Source organism: Gopherus evgoodei, chromosome 1 (assembly GCF_007399415.2).
Source record: "Gopherus evgoodei ecotype Sinaloan lineage chromosome 1, rGopEvg1_v1.p, whole genome shotgun sequence".
Classification (NCBI taxonomy): Eukaryota; Metazoa; Chordata; order Testudines; family Testudinidae; genus Gopherus; species Gopherus evgoodei.
Window position 1 is genome coordinate 15,623,181 of NC_044322.1, and position 17,937 is coordinate 15,641,117.

General features: G+C 40.8%; 1 protein-coding gene across 2 annotated transcripts; it reads right to left on the reverse strand.

Annotated features, from left to right (window-relative positions):
• Nucleotides 1-235: 235 nt before the first annotated feature.
• Nucleotides 236-17,554, reverse strand: CCDC90B (coiled-coil domain containing 90B). Of its 2 annotated transcripts, none has more exons than XM_030558452.1 (9): nt 17,435-17,554; nt 11,279-11,398; nt 9,441-9,544; nt 6,774-6,875; nt 5,971-6,012; nt 5,813-5,884; nt 5,663-5,716; nt 3,502-3,616; nt 236-1,625 (listed from the first exon to the last, which is right to left on the reverse strand). In XM_030558452.1, exons 1-9 carry the CDS (start codon nt 17,517-17,519, stop codon nt 1,570-1,572), a joined length of 750 nt encoding a protein of 249 aa, XP_030414312.1. In that variant the 5' UTR covers nt 17,520-17,554; the 3' UTR covers nt 236-1,569. The 2 variants fall into 2 exon arrangements, with proteins under 2 accessions (XP_030414312.1, XP_030414313.1); XM_030558453.1 differs by lacking the exon at nt 17,435-17,554 and adding an exon at nt 17,161-17,394.
• Between the last annotated feature and the right edge of the window lie 383 nt (nt 17,555-17,937).

Consider the following 17,937-nt stretch of genomic DNA (forward strand, 5'->3'; position numbering starts at 1 on the left):
GTAGACCCCCTAACTATAAATATGGTGTTTAGAATAGGCTCAAGTGATTCTCTAAAATCTTTACTTGTAACACATCTAAACCCATCATACAAAGGGGTGAAAAAGTAATTAATTCTCTCAGTACAGAACAAGTACAAGGAAAATACATAAATAAAGTCGCCTAAGCTCTTAGGAGAATAACTATTCTTACTGCAAGAGGTTCTCAGTTTTACAAATTGGTAAATTGTACTCAAAGTTCTTGGACAGCAATGTAACAATTTTATTATGCTACAAGGGACTGTTTAAATCCAGAATTTCATACAGAGAATGTAAAATTCACAGGACACTAGCAAATTCAATTTGTAAACAGTAAGACACAGTCACCTGAACATGCCTCTATACTGTACTATACAAAACCTCTTCCCTCTGTACAGAGACTACTCAGAGTTAAAATCTGCTCAATAGGAACACAGTTACCTGTAATGAACGGAACTAAGCATCGACACTGTTGATTACACTTGTGACGAAAAATAATCTCTTGTGACAAGGACTTAAATAAAATATGATTGGTTGCTTAAACGCTGCAAAAATATCATCCCATCCTGCCATGTCTTGATGTTGAAATTTATTAGCCATTGGCAGAAGGTAAAGAGATCATGATCTGAGTTTGGTTTACGACAGTCAATGGGACCAATTTATTTCCCAAGGATTGAAGTGCTCACCTGCTTTCCAGAGGGACCTGAGGGCAAGAGCATCAGCAATTTCATGCAAGAAATGTAACATTTCCACATTTCAAGGCAGATTCTGCTTTCAGGTAAAGGATATGGACCATATAGGTGAGTTCTGTATCTCCAGCAATGGAAAGGAGTCAAAAAGACCACCTTTGTCTTGCTCAGGGAATTATACACACATTGCCAATGTGACATTTCCCCTTACACAAGGGAATTAAAAAATTGTTTGGTTGTATGAGTGGAGGAAACTGTCAAAAAAGGGGAGGGCATTTTAGTCTTACAGTACTGGTCATTTTTAATCCATACGATTCAGCTTTATGTTGTGAAAGGGATCCTTTTGAAAAGGCTTTATTTTATAAAGATGGACATACCTCAGCCAGCAGGGGAGAGGAGAATCGGGATGGAACACAAACATGCAGCTCCCGTAGTTTAAGATGCACAGACATTTCAGAGTAGGATAGCTCCTTGCATTTGGTCACATCAGATGGTAACCACTTTTCTTTGGCAGGGACGTGAGAACAGAACCTTTCCAAAATTAATCATTGGACATGTTCTTTGGTTCCTATACCAAAAAACTTTCTGATTTTATATAAAACACAGATTCAGTGTTTCTTCTGTATGAGGTTTTTGAAAAAAGGCCACTGAAGAATCCATAAGTTAAGGAAAGGTTCCTATTATTGCCCCTAACTATTATGACCTTTATTATTGAAGAGAATATTTTTAGTATGTATTAAGAATCAATCTAAGAACAAAGGCACTAAGAATACCCGCAGTAGCGAACACAGTATGATCTAATAGATGTTCCATGATGCGGGCAGCCTTTTCTTCCTCTATTTGTAGTGCAGTAGTTCCTCCGGGTCTATTTCCAAAACCTATAAAAACCCAGTGCTATTGCTAGGCAAGTGAAAACAGAAGCTGTAAAAAGAAAGGAAATAATTAATGTAACACTCAATATCGCCTTGTGTTACATGCAAGGAATTCATTTTTGCCACAGACAGAAGAATGCATAGAACTCTACATGATACGAGACATTTTAAAAGTGCGTCTTTCTAAGTTTCAACCCTTTCAGTACAAAAACTATTTTAGGGGTTGGGGCAGTTATGACAAATTTTCATTAAACAATAAAAAAAAGTTTCAAACCAAGAGAGAGAACTCAGTTAATAATACACATAACTGGTACAATGTCGGGGTACCTAAGAGCAGAATGTATGAAATCTCAACAACTCTTTCTATATTAGTTGAACCAGCAGTTTAGCAAAGGTTCAGAGAAGGGCAACTAAAATGAGTAGGGGTTTGGAACGGGTCCCACATGAGGAGAGATTAAAGAGGTTGGGACTTCTCAGCTTAGAAAAGAGGAGACCAAGGGGGGATATGATAGCAGTATATAAAATCATGAGTGATGTGGAGAAAGTGAATAAGGAAAAGTTATTTATTTGTTCCCATAATATAAGAACTAGGGGTCACCAAATGACATTAATAGGCAGCAGGTTTAAAACAAATAAAGGAAGTTCTTCTTCACACAGTGCACAGTCAACTCCTTGCCTGAGGGGATTGTGAAGGCTAGGACTATAACAATGTTTAAAAGAGAACTAGATGAATTCATGGAGGTTAAGTCCATTAATGGCTATTAGCCAGGATGGGTAAGGAATGGTGTCCCTAGCCTCTGTTTTTCAGAGGGTGGAGATGGATGGAAGGAGAAAAATCACTTGATCATTACCTGTTAGGTTCTCTGGGGCACCTGACTTTGGCCACTGTCAGCAGACAGGATACTGGGCTGGATGGACCTTTGGTCTGACTCAGTATGGCCATTCTTATGTTAAGATATTCAGTTCTTATTGTTGGACTTGCTTTCTCACTACCACAATTGTTTGGTTATTTCCCTTTCACCCACCTCCAATTTTGTGTAATTTTCCCTGTCTACAGACAGATTCATTTGCCAATCTCATCTGAGCCCAATTTGTTTTTTTTAAAGCTTACATAAATTACCAAATTGAAAGTATGTTTTTTTGAAAACTTGATTGGGAAGTTTACTGCTGCTGTGGTTAAGGTACGTTGATCGAGGTCAAAATCTCCCTACATATCAGTACGTCCCTGCAATAGAAGTCATAAGTTTTTATGACTTTTTAGAGCAAGCTAACTCAAACTACTACCACATCTGACAATATGGATATGTAAATATACCACTTCATTCCCTATAGGTGAGCTTTAAGACTCAGAACAATTCTTTGGTGGCTGAGGGGGGCCCAGGATGGTTTTCACTGGGGCACCTCTGCAGCAGGAGCTTGCTAACTGTGGCAAGGATGAATGTCCTTGGAAGCAGTTTTTATATCCTGTATTCATGTCCCTCCTATCCCAATTTTGGGCCTAATTGTGATCTCACTGAAGTTGGCGACAAACTCCCTCAAGTGTTCTGCTGACCCATGATTTATGTCAAATAATCCTTTTGTAAATTAAGCTAAACAAGAGATGTTCACCTCTTTTTGCTTCTATCTTTCCCATCATTTACTTGATCCCTTGCCACACCCAAACTGAGACTAAACTCTTCAGCCTAGAGACCATATCTTTAATTTGTCCTCTTGCGAGGTACATCTATGGTCTTATCTTCATAATTATGTATATACACATACTCATTTTGTTTGCTGCGCATGTTTTAATGTGAATGAACTCAGGAACTAAGACCAGGCTACCAAAGGAGCTTTCCAAGAACTGAGCTTCCTAAAACCTGCACTTTGAATCAAATTTACGTTTCTGAAACACACTACAGTATTAATGCCCCTCCCCACCAACGTACCTGCCAAATAACGTATCGTCTCCAGTTTATTCGATTCCATGAGAGTTTTTAAGGAGGCTATTTGTGTATCAATCTTATTACTGATTTCTGCAATAGCACTGTTGGTACTCGAATCCTGAAATACATTACAAGACATGGCATATGTATGGGTCTCATCTCCTGCTCCCTCAACTTAAAAAAACAAAACAAAAAACATACGGCAACGTTGTCAGCTATACTACATAAAGAGAAAAATCCATTTAAATGAGGAATCTCAAAACCCTTGTTGAATTAAGATGTGTAGCCTATAAGTGAACTTACAAGATGAGTATCAGAGGGGTAGCCGTGTTAGTCTGGATCTGTAAAGGCAGCAAAGAGTCCCGTGGCACCTTACAGACTAACGACATTCTGGAGCATGAGCTTTCGTGGGTGAATACCCACTTCATCAGATGCATGTAGTGGAAATTTCCAGAGGCAGGTATATATATGCAAGCCAGAATCAGGCTAGAGATAATGAGGTTAGTTCAATCAGGGAGGATGAGGTCCTCTTCTAGCAGTTAAGGTGTGAAAATCAAGGGAGAAGCTGTTTTTGTAGTTGTCTAGCCATTCACAGTCTTTGTTTAATCCTGAGCTGATGGTGTCAAATTTACAAGATAAGCAGAGCAGTATGTAATGCAACTGAAGAGTGCTTCTGAAAGGGGAATAGCAAAGAAAAAGCTAAAATTGAGTTCAACGTGATGTGCACATCAAATGCCCCAACTAATCTGTCTAGGAGGCACGTTCAACATAGACGTATATTTTGATTAACTTGAAAAAAAAATATTCCCCTCCCCTTCCATGGACTACCTTATGAATTCAGACCCACGCTCCATTTTGTCTGCATCCTGCCCTGACAATGGCCAGTAACATTCTTCAGAGAAAGGTATAAGAAACTCTACAGCAGATAGTTAAGAAATCTGTCCAAAAGAGGAAATTTCTTCCTAACTGCAGTCAGGTCGCAATTGGCTACGTCCAGAAGCTTAAGGGTTTGTATCTTATGTTATACTGTCTACCTAGCAGTGACCTTGATTTAGAACATTACACTTCTTCTAACCTTCATTCAGCAGAGAGACCTGTTTCATCGCTCAAACAGCATATTTAAGACCTTCCACAGAGCAGTTACTGGCTACAAAACATACACAACACATGGCAGGAAGGGAAATAACAGCCATTTATTTTGTCTAGAGAGTTTAATTAATTAAATTCCTGTATATTTTACTGTGGAAACATGGTACAGTAAGTCCTGTATCAGTTTAACTGCAATGCTGACCATGTTTAAGCACCTAATTAAAAGTGGTCTGATTTTCTCTGAAGTGTCAAGTACTCACAAATTCCATGAGAAATATTATGGATGAAGTGGGAAGTTAGACAGTGCTAATGTGCAAGGCAAAAGAGTGAGGAGTCAAAGACCTGAGTGACATGGAGAATGCTACGTTGTTAGCAGTTCCAGAGAACTTAGAGAATGGGGAGGGTTTGAGAGGAAAGGTCAGGAGCAGTTTTGGTTGTGTGGAGTTTGATGATCAGACATCTGGGGAGAAACTAATAAAACAGGATGAAGGACTGAATGAAGGGAGACAAGTCAGGAGTGGAGAGGCAGACCTGTGAACCAACGGTGTACTGATGGGAGATGCAACCACGTGAGTGACTGAAGCATAAAGAGTGAGAAGGATGGTGGCCAAGGACAGAACACGGTAGAGAGCAGGTTTGAAAATTCTGACCAAGCGTGAAGGACCTAGGTTCCTGATGTTTGTTGAGAGTACAAGTCTTCATTAAAATAAATATAAACTGTAGAGAGTTATTTGTGCTAGAAATGTTAATACAGAATACAGCTAAAACACACACATTTACCAGCATTAAAAAGTCGAATAATGTTTTAAAATTTTATGCAAAGAGTTTATTTCAAAGGAAGCAGATTGGATGCATTAGAACATGATCCAGTTTATGATACTCATACTTGTACATGTATATATGAATATTTTAATGTGTGCTTAAGAAACACAGGTTTAAGTCACATGGTATCTTTCATTTCTTGTACAGACAAAATCCTGCTAACTCCAGTCAGAATTGTGGGTACATGAGGAAGGCAGGACTGAGTCCATAATATAAAATTGTCAATTATTATTATAGAACAGCTCTTACTCACTTTTTTATGAAACTCTGTAGTTGCTTCCATTAGATTCTTTTCCTGATCTGTGAACTACAGATTAAGAAGAAGGGAGAAATTACAATCTCAGTAATGGAATATGGCAAATAATTGATAGAGACATCTTTGAAAAACAAACAAACAGCTTACCATATCTGTCACTCTGCTCCTTTCCAGATTTATGTCCAGCTTATTATCAGCTCTGATTTTACTGGTTTCATTCTTCAAAACAAGTAAAGATAAAATAAACTGATTACACACTTCCCTGAATATTAGACTCTATAATATGGTACTTGCTGTTTACTTACCATTAGCTGCTGTTTAACTTGATCCAACTCAATTTTCATTTTCTAGGTACAAAGAAAAAAAAAAAAGACAGTTTTACAGAATTAGTAAATGACTAACCATTTTAGTTGGATAGTCAGATCATTGCTATCACATATTATCTGTTAAACTGACTGAACTAGATCACTGAAAATTATGGTATTTCAGGAAAAAATCTTTTTATGGATGGACCTGTGTCTCAGATTAGACATGCCAATATTAGACAAATTTCTAATAATCAATTATGTCTGATATCTAGATCTATTTGAAATTTGATAAAACCAAGTGGATCAATGTCTATGAATAGTGCACCTAAGCATCTTGTCATTCTGAATGTTGACTCATATGTCCTAAGAATAGTGGAAATACATCCATGAATATACAAAATGCTCTCAGGAAAAGGAAAGTGAAGTAAAAATATCTAAGTCACAAAGTTTTGTTGAATTCTGTGTCTCAAAGACCTACACACTTTTCCAGCATTAAATAATGGTAATAGGCCTTAGATGAAAGTACATCAGACCATTCAAGGATTTAAACTTGGGTTTGTTTTTTTTCTGCGGGAATTATGTGAATCTGTATCCCAAACTCACGTTTATATGAACATAACACATGCCACTTACAAGGCAGAGTCACAGACAGATTGTTAATTTTTAAAGGACAATACAACTAAGCTTTCAGTACTGGTGAAAGTATCAGTGCTTGCTTATATCTAAATAGTTTGTTCCAAAAGAATACTTCTCAACATATTTTGCAATTTATCTGTTCAGTTACAAAGATTCAGTAGTACCTCATTTTCTGCTCTCAGGTTTGCAAATTCACTTTTCTCTAGGATTACCATATCTTTCCGAATAGAGTCCAAATGCGCCATTATTTGCTGCAGAGTTATTTCCTAAGAAATAATACAGTAATCATTCAGAACTGCTAAGAAATGCTAAGACCTTTACAAGCATTGCATTTCAACAGGAAGAAAGAGAGATGCTTAGGTCACAGAAAGCAAAGTGTTGTGCATGAAATCATTAACTGGTGACTGTCGAGCATAAAAAACCAAAAAAATAAAAGTCATACAGTAACAGACAATGAAAAGCTGGAGTTTGTTCAAGGGATTCAGAACCACTACTCTTGCTGTTTTATAGAACAATTCTAAAACTAAGGTAGAAAAGCCACAGGTCCACACAGTTGGTCAATAAAATAGACCAGAATTCCCTGGTTGAACCTTCAGTCACCACTTACTTTTTTGATGCCCATATAAAATGTGCTGATGGTCTCAGTCCAGTTTCTAGTGGACACCATCATATTTAGCACTAATGACTCCTCCTCCTTGCTATAAGGGTTGGGTAAAAGGCCAAGGACTGAATAGTTATGGATACTCAATTACCCTCTCACCCCACTGTGATGAGGCACATTGGCAAGGCATTATGGGAAATCTCACTGACTTAACTATTGTGTGGACAGAGTTCAGCTTCCAGCACTGCTAAGCTGCCACTTTCACAAGCACTACATTCACTTCAACTTAGAATGTTAAAAAATAATAGGAACCCTTAGATTTGAAGTGAGCAAAAAACATAATTGACCCCAGGATCTTATGATACTTAAAGGTCCTAGACAGTTTTATCATACTGTTCCTTTAAATGTTAGTGACATGGAATTATGCAGGAGCCTGCTTTTGAGGCTATTGGGTTTAGTGAGAAGGAAAATGCCCAGCCCCAATTCAGGATTCAAGGGAATTAGTACTCCTCAGTTCCAATTCAAAATTACAGTAGAACCTCAGAGTTATGAACACCAGAGTTACGAACTGACCAGTCAACCACACACCTCATTTGGAACTGGAAGTACACAATCAGGCAGCAGCAGCAGAGAGACAGACACACACACAAAAATGATAATAAAAAAAGAGCAAATACAGTACTGTGCTACATGTAAACTACTAAAAAAAAAGGGAAAGCAGCATTTTTCTTCTGCATAGTACATTTCAAAGCTGTATTAAGTCAACGTTCAGTTGTAAGCTTGTGAAAGAACAACCATAACGTTTTGTTCATAACTCTGAGGTTCTACTGTACCTACAGTTTTGCCTGAGCCCACTCCCATTGAAGCCAATGGAAAAATCAGGTCTGATCCCTACTGTGTTGAATACACACACAGTGTTAGTTTCTTACAATTCCTTACAGTACTTTGGCTGTGCTTATGTTTGGATCTATTATCTCCACATGCCAAGTTAAAAAATTTTTAAATTCTGAGACTGAATACAACATTCACTAAGCTACACCACATTATTACAAGGAAGCTACATTTGGGATCAAGCTGTTAGGCAATGGACATTTATGCTTCTTAGACACAGCAGGGTCTCAAAGCCAGTAGGGTTTCCATATTAAATGAAAAGATTAAAAAAAAAAAACACAACAGGAAAAACACAAGTTCCTGGATTCTCCTCTACTGCCATAATTTAGTTATCATGGTAAAAGTTCTCAAAAATTAAAAAAATAACTAAGGGAAAAAATCTGTTGGCAATAAAACTCCATGGATTAATAATGGAGAAGTAATTTGTGCTTAACTGCATATTCTCACTGAACATTAGTGGTACATAATTCTCAGCCTAGTGTCTCCTTGATTAAACAAACTATTATTTTGTATCAGAGTCTAGTTACACTGGCCCAACTGTCTACTGCGCAAAGAAAGTAAAATTCTTAGATCCTTTCAATTTCACACATTTGTTATGATGAAATTAATTATCCTCCCCTGTACACCCAGACAGACCAGATTATTTTACTGGCTAACTACAATCACATAATTTTACAAAACTAGCTTAAACCTACAAGTGGAAGAAGACAATCAATATGATTCTTTGCATGAAGCATCAGTGTATGTTTGAACTGTATAACAGACCAGTTCCATGAACCAAATATGCAGAAAGAGTCAAGATCATCATGAACCAGTTTTGGTGGTTTTTAATTTAGCAAAAAGAAACCAACCAAGACCAATGCTGTAAATCTATGCTGCTGTTAAATAAAAGACACAGGCTACTTTCCCCTACCTAAAGCATCCAAATCATGATTAACAATCAGGATAATCTTCCTTGAAATTCACTTCCTGTCCTAAACTGTGGTGCAGTGTTGCTGTGTGTTGTTAAACAGTTGCTGTCTCACCCCACAGGCTGCCTTTCAGTAGCAGATGAAGCGATCCCTGCATAGCATTTGTAGATCATTCTTACTTTTGGAAAGGGAGAACTTTTGGTTCCTATGGGATGAAAGGTGCTATAGTAAATGCAAGATATCACTTATCCCTCTCTAATTTAAGCTCAGCTAGGATTTTAGGACAATCTGCCTCAGTAAAGTATCCATTATACTAGTAGTATCACTAAAATGTATAAACTACTATATTTTATAAAGCACCATTTGTGTTTATGATGCTTCACGGACAGATAAAATGACAAGGATACAACAAATCATTGATTTGTTACCTGCTGAGCTTGGGTCACCATATCCTTATAGACTGTGTCTAGGCTAACATTTGACAAAGTTGTTAACGCTGATACAATGGTCTCTGCTTGTTCTTTACCAAAACCTGGAAGACAGTTGAAAGATGACCGGTTAAGATGAAATGAAAAATTGTATGGACAGGCAAGCAAAAGCTACACAATAAGCATAAAGCTCAATACGCAAGTGCAAAGGTAAGTTACAGGTCACACTGCCAGTGACATGGATTCAACCACCAAGCTACCAAAACATTTAAGATCACTAACTTTTCAAAATTCTGAACTTTTGCAGCTTTGAATCTGAAGCGCATCCATTATATTTTGAACATACAAAAACCAATGACCTTTTCGCAGGTGCCACATGCAATAGGAACATAATCTGCAACCTGTTCAACTGCCATGGGCTCTTTAGTTTTTTCTAATGTATAGTATTTTCTCACAAACACTATTTAAAAAAACAAGCTTATCCTTCGCTACAGAGTGTGCATCCTAGAGGGGAAAAAAGAATGAAATTAATAAGGGAATGCTACATAAATTGAAATTGCTCCACATCCTTTGGGGCAAATTCAGACTGGGCATATGCATTAGAAACACTGTTGACTTCAAGAACATTGCACCTGTTTACACCAGATCAAAATTGGGCTGTTAGGACTTCTACTTACCAGTGCTAATACTTTTTGTGTAATCTGGTATGGTTCTAAAGCTTTAGCTTCCCCGGAGTCTCAATTTTTAAAAAAACTAGCTAATTTTTCTAATTACCAGCCCAATCCACACCCAAGCTGCATGGAAGTTCTGAGAAATGTCATGAAATCTATTTGTACTGTAAATACTTTACATTGGAAGGAGGCTGGACTCAATAGGTCTCTTCCCTCCTCTAATGCCGATGACCTCTATGTTACAGCTTGATCACTGTAATATGGTTTTGTCTTACATAAAAAAAACAGACATCAAAGATGAGACAAATGAACTTTACATTTTCTCTCTCATGTTAAGTGTTCAGCTAAATCTTAGAAGACTGCACCCAAGCAGTGCAACACAGGTGATATGCAAGATGAATCACTTTTGAGCTCAGAGGAGGGCTATACGAGATACCAATGTGTAACAGGGCAGGTGCTACAATATATTCAGTCTCCCACCTTTGTCATTCAAACCTTTTAAAGTAACATTGTTTTTACATAACCTAAATTTGGGGCCTTACATGACGTAAGCAAAAGTTAACAAAACCTAAAATCATAATGTTTCTATGACATTTTCTTTTTTTAAAATTCCAATACAACTGTTGTATCACTTGGATTTAAGCATTCCTCTGAAGTGTTTGAATCCCCAACACTGCACTATCATACTAGTGTATTAGAAATGTATTGTTTTTTAAACAAACAAACAAACTGTGTTTCTATGTTGTTTAAGCTGAGTGAAATGAAAAAACGTAAACCAAAAGCAAGTGGGGGAAAAGTCAATGAGATTTTTTAAAAATTTCAATTTTAATAAATTAATTGTTTATTAGTAACTGGTAGAAGGAATCTATATTTTAACACAACTATCATAGTTATTCTTTATATTTTAGTGATACTTTACAGTTACAGAGTGTATTAAGTTTCTCTGATGGAAGGCACTATATATAAGCTTCCACAAACCTACAAGCTAAGTAAATGTTACCTTACTGAGTTTATTTTTATGACCATATAGACAACAATCTACATGGGATGCTTCCATTTACACCGTAGCAGCTACAAACAGACAAGCATGACAAATAAGAACCCCTTAATACTTTTGGGAAAGTAGCAGTTTGATTTCACTTGAGTTACTTAATAGGTATTGCTCACCATGAACTTCCAGCTCTCGTACCAATGCATGGGTATCAAAGGTTAACTTTCTCTGTTCCAGTGGGGTTATTTCAACTCTTCTCATGTCATATGACTTCACAGGGGCTGTGGCAGCAAAACCTGAAAATGGCAAGAAGCCATTAAGAAGCTGTTTACTCATTTGTTTCCTTGTTAATTTTATCCTGGAATCAACAACATTAAAGAGTTTTTGCTGCATAATCTTTCATTGTGGAAAGGAGGACCCCAGCGCACTAATATGTGTACAACAAAGAGCGTTGGTCCTCCTTCAATAGCTTGATTATAAAGCAGAGGGAAGTAGTCTAACCAGCATTTTCTTCTGCCCCTAAATGTTCTAAATCTAATCATTATTCTCACTGTCTCTACAAATATTTGCTCCACCACTAGGACCCAAACAATCCCAAATTCAGGTATCCAAGGTAGAGAGTAACATATTAACTATTAAAAGGAAGGTATTTAAATTATGTTTCTACTTTTAAAAATGTAACTGTTCTAATGTAGCCAACAAGGAAGCGGTTGTACAACCAGCATCGTTCTGAGGGTCCTCTGCCAGAAAACTACACAACCACCAGCTGCATTCTTCACATCAACTTCTTTCCCAGCACCCTATTGGCAAAAGTATTGCATTTTCTAGTGACACACAAAACAGGGGTGCTATGTCAATAAATCACCAGTGATTATGTAGTGCCAGGGCTTGGGAAGAATTTACTGGTTTACCAACTAACCCATTAGGTAACAGACTTTGACACATGATTTTAACACCTAATATAGCAGATTTGTTGAGTTAAAAACTATTGATTTTACTGTGTGAAAGATGACATCCCAGAGGATATAAAGAACTGGGATTTGAAGTTTTAACAGTTGTTGTGATTTACCCATGCCTGCACCTCTAATTTCCTACAAGTTCTTTCACTCCTCTGTGCATCTCCTTCTCCAACCTGTTTCACATAGTCTCCTAATTGCTATCCAGCAAAACCTGTCTTTCACATCTAAATCCCTGCTGAAAACCCATTTTTGGTACAAATCCTTCCTTCCTACCTACCACTAACTCTCTCCCTTCACCAAACTGTTGTCCCAGTCTTGTCACAGCTTTGATTAGGAAAAGAAATAGAGGTCAGATCAGCATTTGACATAGGGTCAACATCCTCCAGCTAAATCAAAGTCAATGTTAATCTGCATCTACACTAGGAAACGAGTTTTGGTTAATTAATCCTGACCTCATTTCCTAATCTATACAAAGCCTATATTAAATTTAAGATGATTGGGATAGAGAAAAGGTATTGTTCTATTTAAGAAATGCATGTGAATTGCATATGTGGCTGTATACAATATTTAAGTTTAATAATTCCCAACTTTCCAATGCTATAAACCATTCATTTCTAAGGCTATCAAGCAATTAAAAAAAATCTCGATTAATCACGCTGTTAAACAATAATAGAATACCATTTATTTAAATATTTTGGATGTTTTCTATATTTTCAAATATATTGATTTCAATTACAATAAAATACATAGTGCACAGTGTTCACTTTATTTTTTATTACAAACATTTACACTGTAAAAAACATTTCAATTCACCTCATTGAAGTAGTGTACTGCAATCTCTTTCTCATGAAAGTTAAACTTACAAATGTAGAAGTATCTAAAAAATAATAACTGCACTTAACAATAAAACAATGTAAAACTTTAGAGCCTACAAGTCCACTCAGTCTGCCTCCTTGTTCAGCCAGTCACTCAGACAAACAAGCATTCAGTGTTGGGGGAGGACAGGAGAGGTGGGAAGTAAGATATCACAGGAGAGCCTGGGAGGACAGAGGGTGACAATAGGGAGGAGAAAGCAATAACTTGCACAGGAGGAAGGTGTCTTGCTGCTGCTTCTGGAAGGGTGGCTTCTGGTACTGGTCTCACCAGGCTCCCCTCCTTTTACTGAGCTAGGTGGGCTCCCTTCAGCTAAGTGAGCCCTTGTTTGCAAGGGAGGATGGATTTTACCTCAGGCACTCATCATACTGCAGGGGAGGAGAGGCTTGAGCTCGCCAGCCCCATGTTCGCTGTGGGGGTACCCAGAGAGAACAGCCGGTTAGGGGCAATGGGGCACTCTGGACCTTAGTGTCCAGAATATGGGTGTTTGCATGAAAACCTCCAAGCTTAGTTACCAGCTTGGACCTGGTAAAGCTGCCACCAGCCAGGAATTATACAGTGCCTAGCTCACTGTGGTCTCCCCAAAACCTTCCCTGGTAGACCCCCAGACTCAGGGCTTGTCTACATCACAAAGTTGCAGCGCTGGTGAGGGGGTTACAGCGCTGCAACTTAGGAGGTGTACACATCTGCAGGGCATCACCAGCACTGCAACTCCCTGTTTGCAGCGCTGTCCGTACTCCCGTTTTGTCTCGGGTGTAGAGGATCCAGCGCCCGCGCTGGTAATCAAGTGTAGACACTTACCAGCGCTTTTCTTGACCTCCGTGGAATAAGCAGGTATCGCAGCATACCTGAGGAAGCCTGTCTGGTAATCAAGCAGGTCTCCTTCCTCGGTTTACTCTCGCGTTCCCCGAAACCCCGAGCAAGCAGGTCTCCTTCCCTGTGGTTTGCAGGGGGGTTCGGGGAACGCGAGAGCAAACCGCGGGGAAGCAGGTCTCCTTCCCCGGTTTGCTCTTGCGTTCCCCGAACCCCCGTGCAAGCAGGTCTCCTTCCCCGGTTTGCTCTCGCGTTCCCCGAACCCCGGTGCAAGCAGGTCTCCTTCCCTGCGGTTTGCAGGGGGGTTCGGGGAACGCGAGAGCAAACCGCGGGGAAGCAGGTCTCCTTCCCCGGTTTGCTCTCGCGTTCCCGGAACTCCCCTTGAAGCCGCCCAACAGCGCTGCAGTGTGGCCACATCTAACACCACTTGCAGCGCTGGTTGCTGTAAGTGTGGCCACTCTGCAGCGCTGGCCCTATACAGCTGTACTAATACAGCTGTAACAACCAGCGCTGCAAAATTTTAGATGTAGACATGGCCCTGGAAACACAAGTACCGAGAGATCTAATCTCTCCCCCTCACCCAGAGGGTATGCAAAGTCAGGCTTAGTAAATCTAACACAAAGAGATTTTCCCCCTAACTTCTTCCTCCCACCAATTCCCTGGTGAGCTGCAGACTCAATTCCCTGGAGTCCCCACTAAAGAAAAACTCCAACAGCTCTTAAAAAGAAAGCTTTATATAAAAAGAAAGAAAAAAGGACATTAAAAATAGGCTCTGTATCAAGTTGACAATATACAGGGTCAATTGCTTAAAAGAAAAAGGAATAAACAGCCTTATCCAAAAAAATATAATTTAACACATTCCAGCAACTACACACATGTAAATACAAAGGAAAACAATATAAACCTATGGTCTTACTATTCTTGTACTTACAACTTGGAAACAGAAGATTAGAAAGCCAGGAGATAGAAAAATCACTCTCATAGCCGAGAGGGCACAGACACAAGACAAAGATCAAAGAACTCATACCCAAAACTTCCCTCCACCCAGATTTGAAAAAGTCTTGTTTTCTGATTGGTCCTCTGGTCAGGTGTTTTAGGTCACTGCTTGTTAACCCTTTTTTAGGTGAAAGAGACATTACCCCTTAGCTATCTGTTTATGACAGGGACTGGTCCTGGGAGTGAGGGGCCGACTAGGAACAATAGGGCCTGGGCTGGCTAGGGTGCTGATACATCCCATTTTGGCCATGACCGTCCCCTTTTTCAGCTCTGTCCTGGCCAGCCCTAATTCTTCGCCAAAACTGGGCATTTGTACCAGCTGCAAGGCAGAGCAGAGAGTGGAGGCTGCTACCTGGGCATCAGCTGAAGGCAGCACTGCCTGCCAGCAGGAAAGTCGAGAAATTTGCTGGCTTCAGAGCTAACCCCCGGGCAGCACAGAGTTGGGGCGGGGCGGGCTGATCAGCCTCAGGCATGGGAGGCATGGAGCTCGGGGAGGGGAAGATCAGCATCAGCTGTGGGCAGCAGCCCCTGCAGCAGGCGGCACAGGGATTGGGGGTCAGCCCTAACCCCAGGCAGCATGGGGGTCAACCCCAGCCCCAGGCAGCATGGGGATGGGGGTCAGCCTATTAATTATACAGGCCTATCTCACTCAGTCCCCTCTGATCTTGCAGTGCTTTTTTTTCTTGACCAGGACTGAACATACAATATTACATGAAAAAAAAACAACAACAACAACCCCTCAAACTATTAAGAGAACGTTAAGGTTGCAAAGTCAAGCACTCAAAAGTTAGGAAATGTCAGAATTAAGGTTGCCTGTGTGCATTATGATAAATAAAGATTGTGTGATCGCATACTATTTTTGCCACAGGACCCCTGCACAAGTCCCCACTCTATCTCCTCGCTTCCCTGCTCCAGCTATATCTTGCTAATTCTTTCTGCACAACAGCTCCAAGATACAGCCTTTCCTATTCACCTACACAGCTAAAAACCTCATCCAGGCTCTCAGTTCACATCACCATTACTGCAACATCCTCTTTGCTGGCCTTGACATTCTTGCCCTGCTTACAGCCATTCAAAATGTTCCTATGAAGATCATTTCCCTAGCTCACCACACTGAGTACTTCACCCCTCTCTCTCTTTGCCTCCCTCCAGTAGCTCCCTCTTCTCTATCATTTCAAATGTAAGCTATTTACTTTCACTTTAAAGGCCTGTCAGGGGAATGCTGTAACCTCCCTTAAAAGCCTATTCCAGAGCTTAATTATCCTTATAGTTGAAAAGGTTTCTTTTCCTAACATCTAACCTGAATCTCTCTTGCTGCAGATCAAGCTGATTACTTCTTGTGGACATAGAGAATAACTGATCATCATCTTCTTTATAACAGTCTCTAACATATTTGAAATCTGTTATTGTTGTGTCTTCCTTTGTCAAAACTAAACATGCTCGTTTTAATCTTTCCTCAAAGCTCTGGTTTCTAAATCTTTCATCATTTCTGTAGCTCTCTTCTGGACTCTCTATTTTGTCCACATTTTTCTTAAAGTGTGGAATACAAAACTGGAGAGAGTACTCCAGCTGAGACCTTCCCTACAACACTCCTGTTAACATGGCCCTTTTTTGCAGCTACATCACATTGTTCGTGCACATTCAATTTGTGATTTTCACTACAACTTGCAGATCCTTTTTGGTGGTACTACTAATTAGCCAGTTATAATCCATTCTGTAGTTGATTTGTCCTTCCTAAGTGTAATACTTTGCATTCATGTTTATGGAACTTCATCTTGTTGAATTCAGATCAATTCCCGAGTTTGTCAAAGTAATTTTGAATTCTAACCCTGTCCTCCAACATGCTTGAACATCACCCCACATGCCACTTATCAATTCTCATACACTACTGACCTCTTGACTCCCACCTCCCAGTCTTCTCGGTTAACCACTTATATTTTCAAATGAGCACTTTCCTGCTTTCTCACTCATTACCCCTCATGTCTACAAGGAAAGTCCCATAAAAATCTGCAAATCCACCTCATTGTCCTCCTTCAAATCCCTTCTTTGCTGTGATGCCACGAAAAAAACCACCACCACCTAGACTGCAGTTTGACACAGGGTGGGCAGGGACTACTGCCAATAATGCTGACCAGTGTTGTCTCAGAGTGTGTCTTCACTACCAATTTTAAAACTCTTTAATGGGGCTGTGTAGTCTCGCACCAGAGAGCTCTCCCATCGTTGTAAAACACCCACCCCACGAGGGGAGTAGCTACCTGGTGCACTGTCTACACTGCCACTTCACAGCGCTGAAACGGGCATCACTCAGGGCGGTGTTTTTTCACACCCCTGAGCGAGAACGTTTCAGTGCTGTAAAGCGGCAGTGTAAAGGCCTCGCTGTGCACCTCCCTCGCCCCCAATCTCCTATTGTCTCTTACCTTAGACTTGGATCCCAAGCTCTCTGGGGGAAGGGCTGGGTTTTTTGTTCTTTGGTACAGCGCCTAGCACCCTGCGGGGGCCCTGGTCCGTGGTGGGGGAGCCCCTTGGCACGGAGATAAACAGTGACACGGGGGGGGTGGCTATCAGCTCAGGGTAATGAACCCCCACCCCCGGGCCGCCCACCGTCCAGAGTGGGGGCGACTCCAACCCCCCTCGGTGGGGCAGATAATGGGGGGGACCCTCACCGCGGGGGCGGGCAGAGGCGCCTCTCACCTCTCCTTAGGGCCGGCAGCGCAGCGCCCGGCCGCGAGCCGCCCCCCGAGGCCAGGAGCCTCCGGCCCAGCCCGCTGCCCCTCATCCGCCGCCTCCGCCGTGGCAGCAGAGCCACAGGCCCTCTCCCGCCGGCGTCGGCGGCCCAGCTCTTCCGGCGGGGGCCCCGGTGCGCTCTGGGAATTGTAGTCCCGTGGTGCCGCCCTGCTCGCTGGGAGCTGCAGCCCGGGGCGCCCTCGTGTGGCCACACGCGCACACTTCCATTCGTTATCACCCGCTTGCTTGCGTGCACGCCACCCACACGTTTTCACACTCATTCACTCGCATGCACAGATCCCCCGTACCTCCACTTATATGCACACCATCTTGCATGCACACACCCACACGAGCACACACTTGCATTCGTAATCACCCCCCTTGCGTGCACCCACCCACACGTTTTCACACTCATTCACTCGCGTGCACACACAACACACACCCCTGCATGCATAGATCCCCCCTACCTC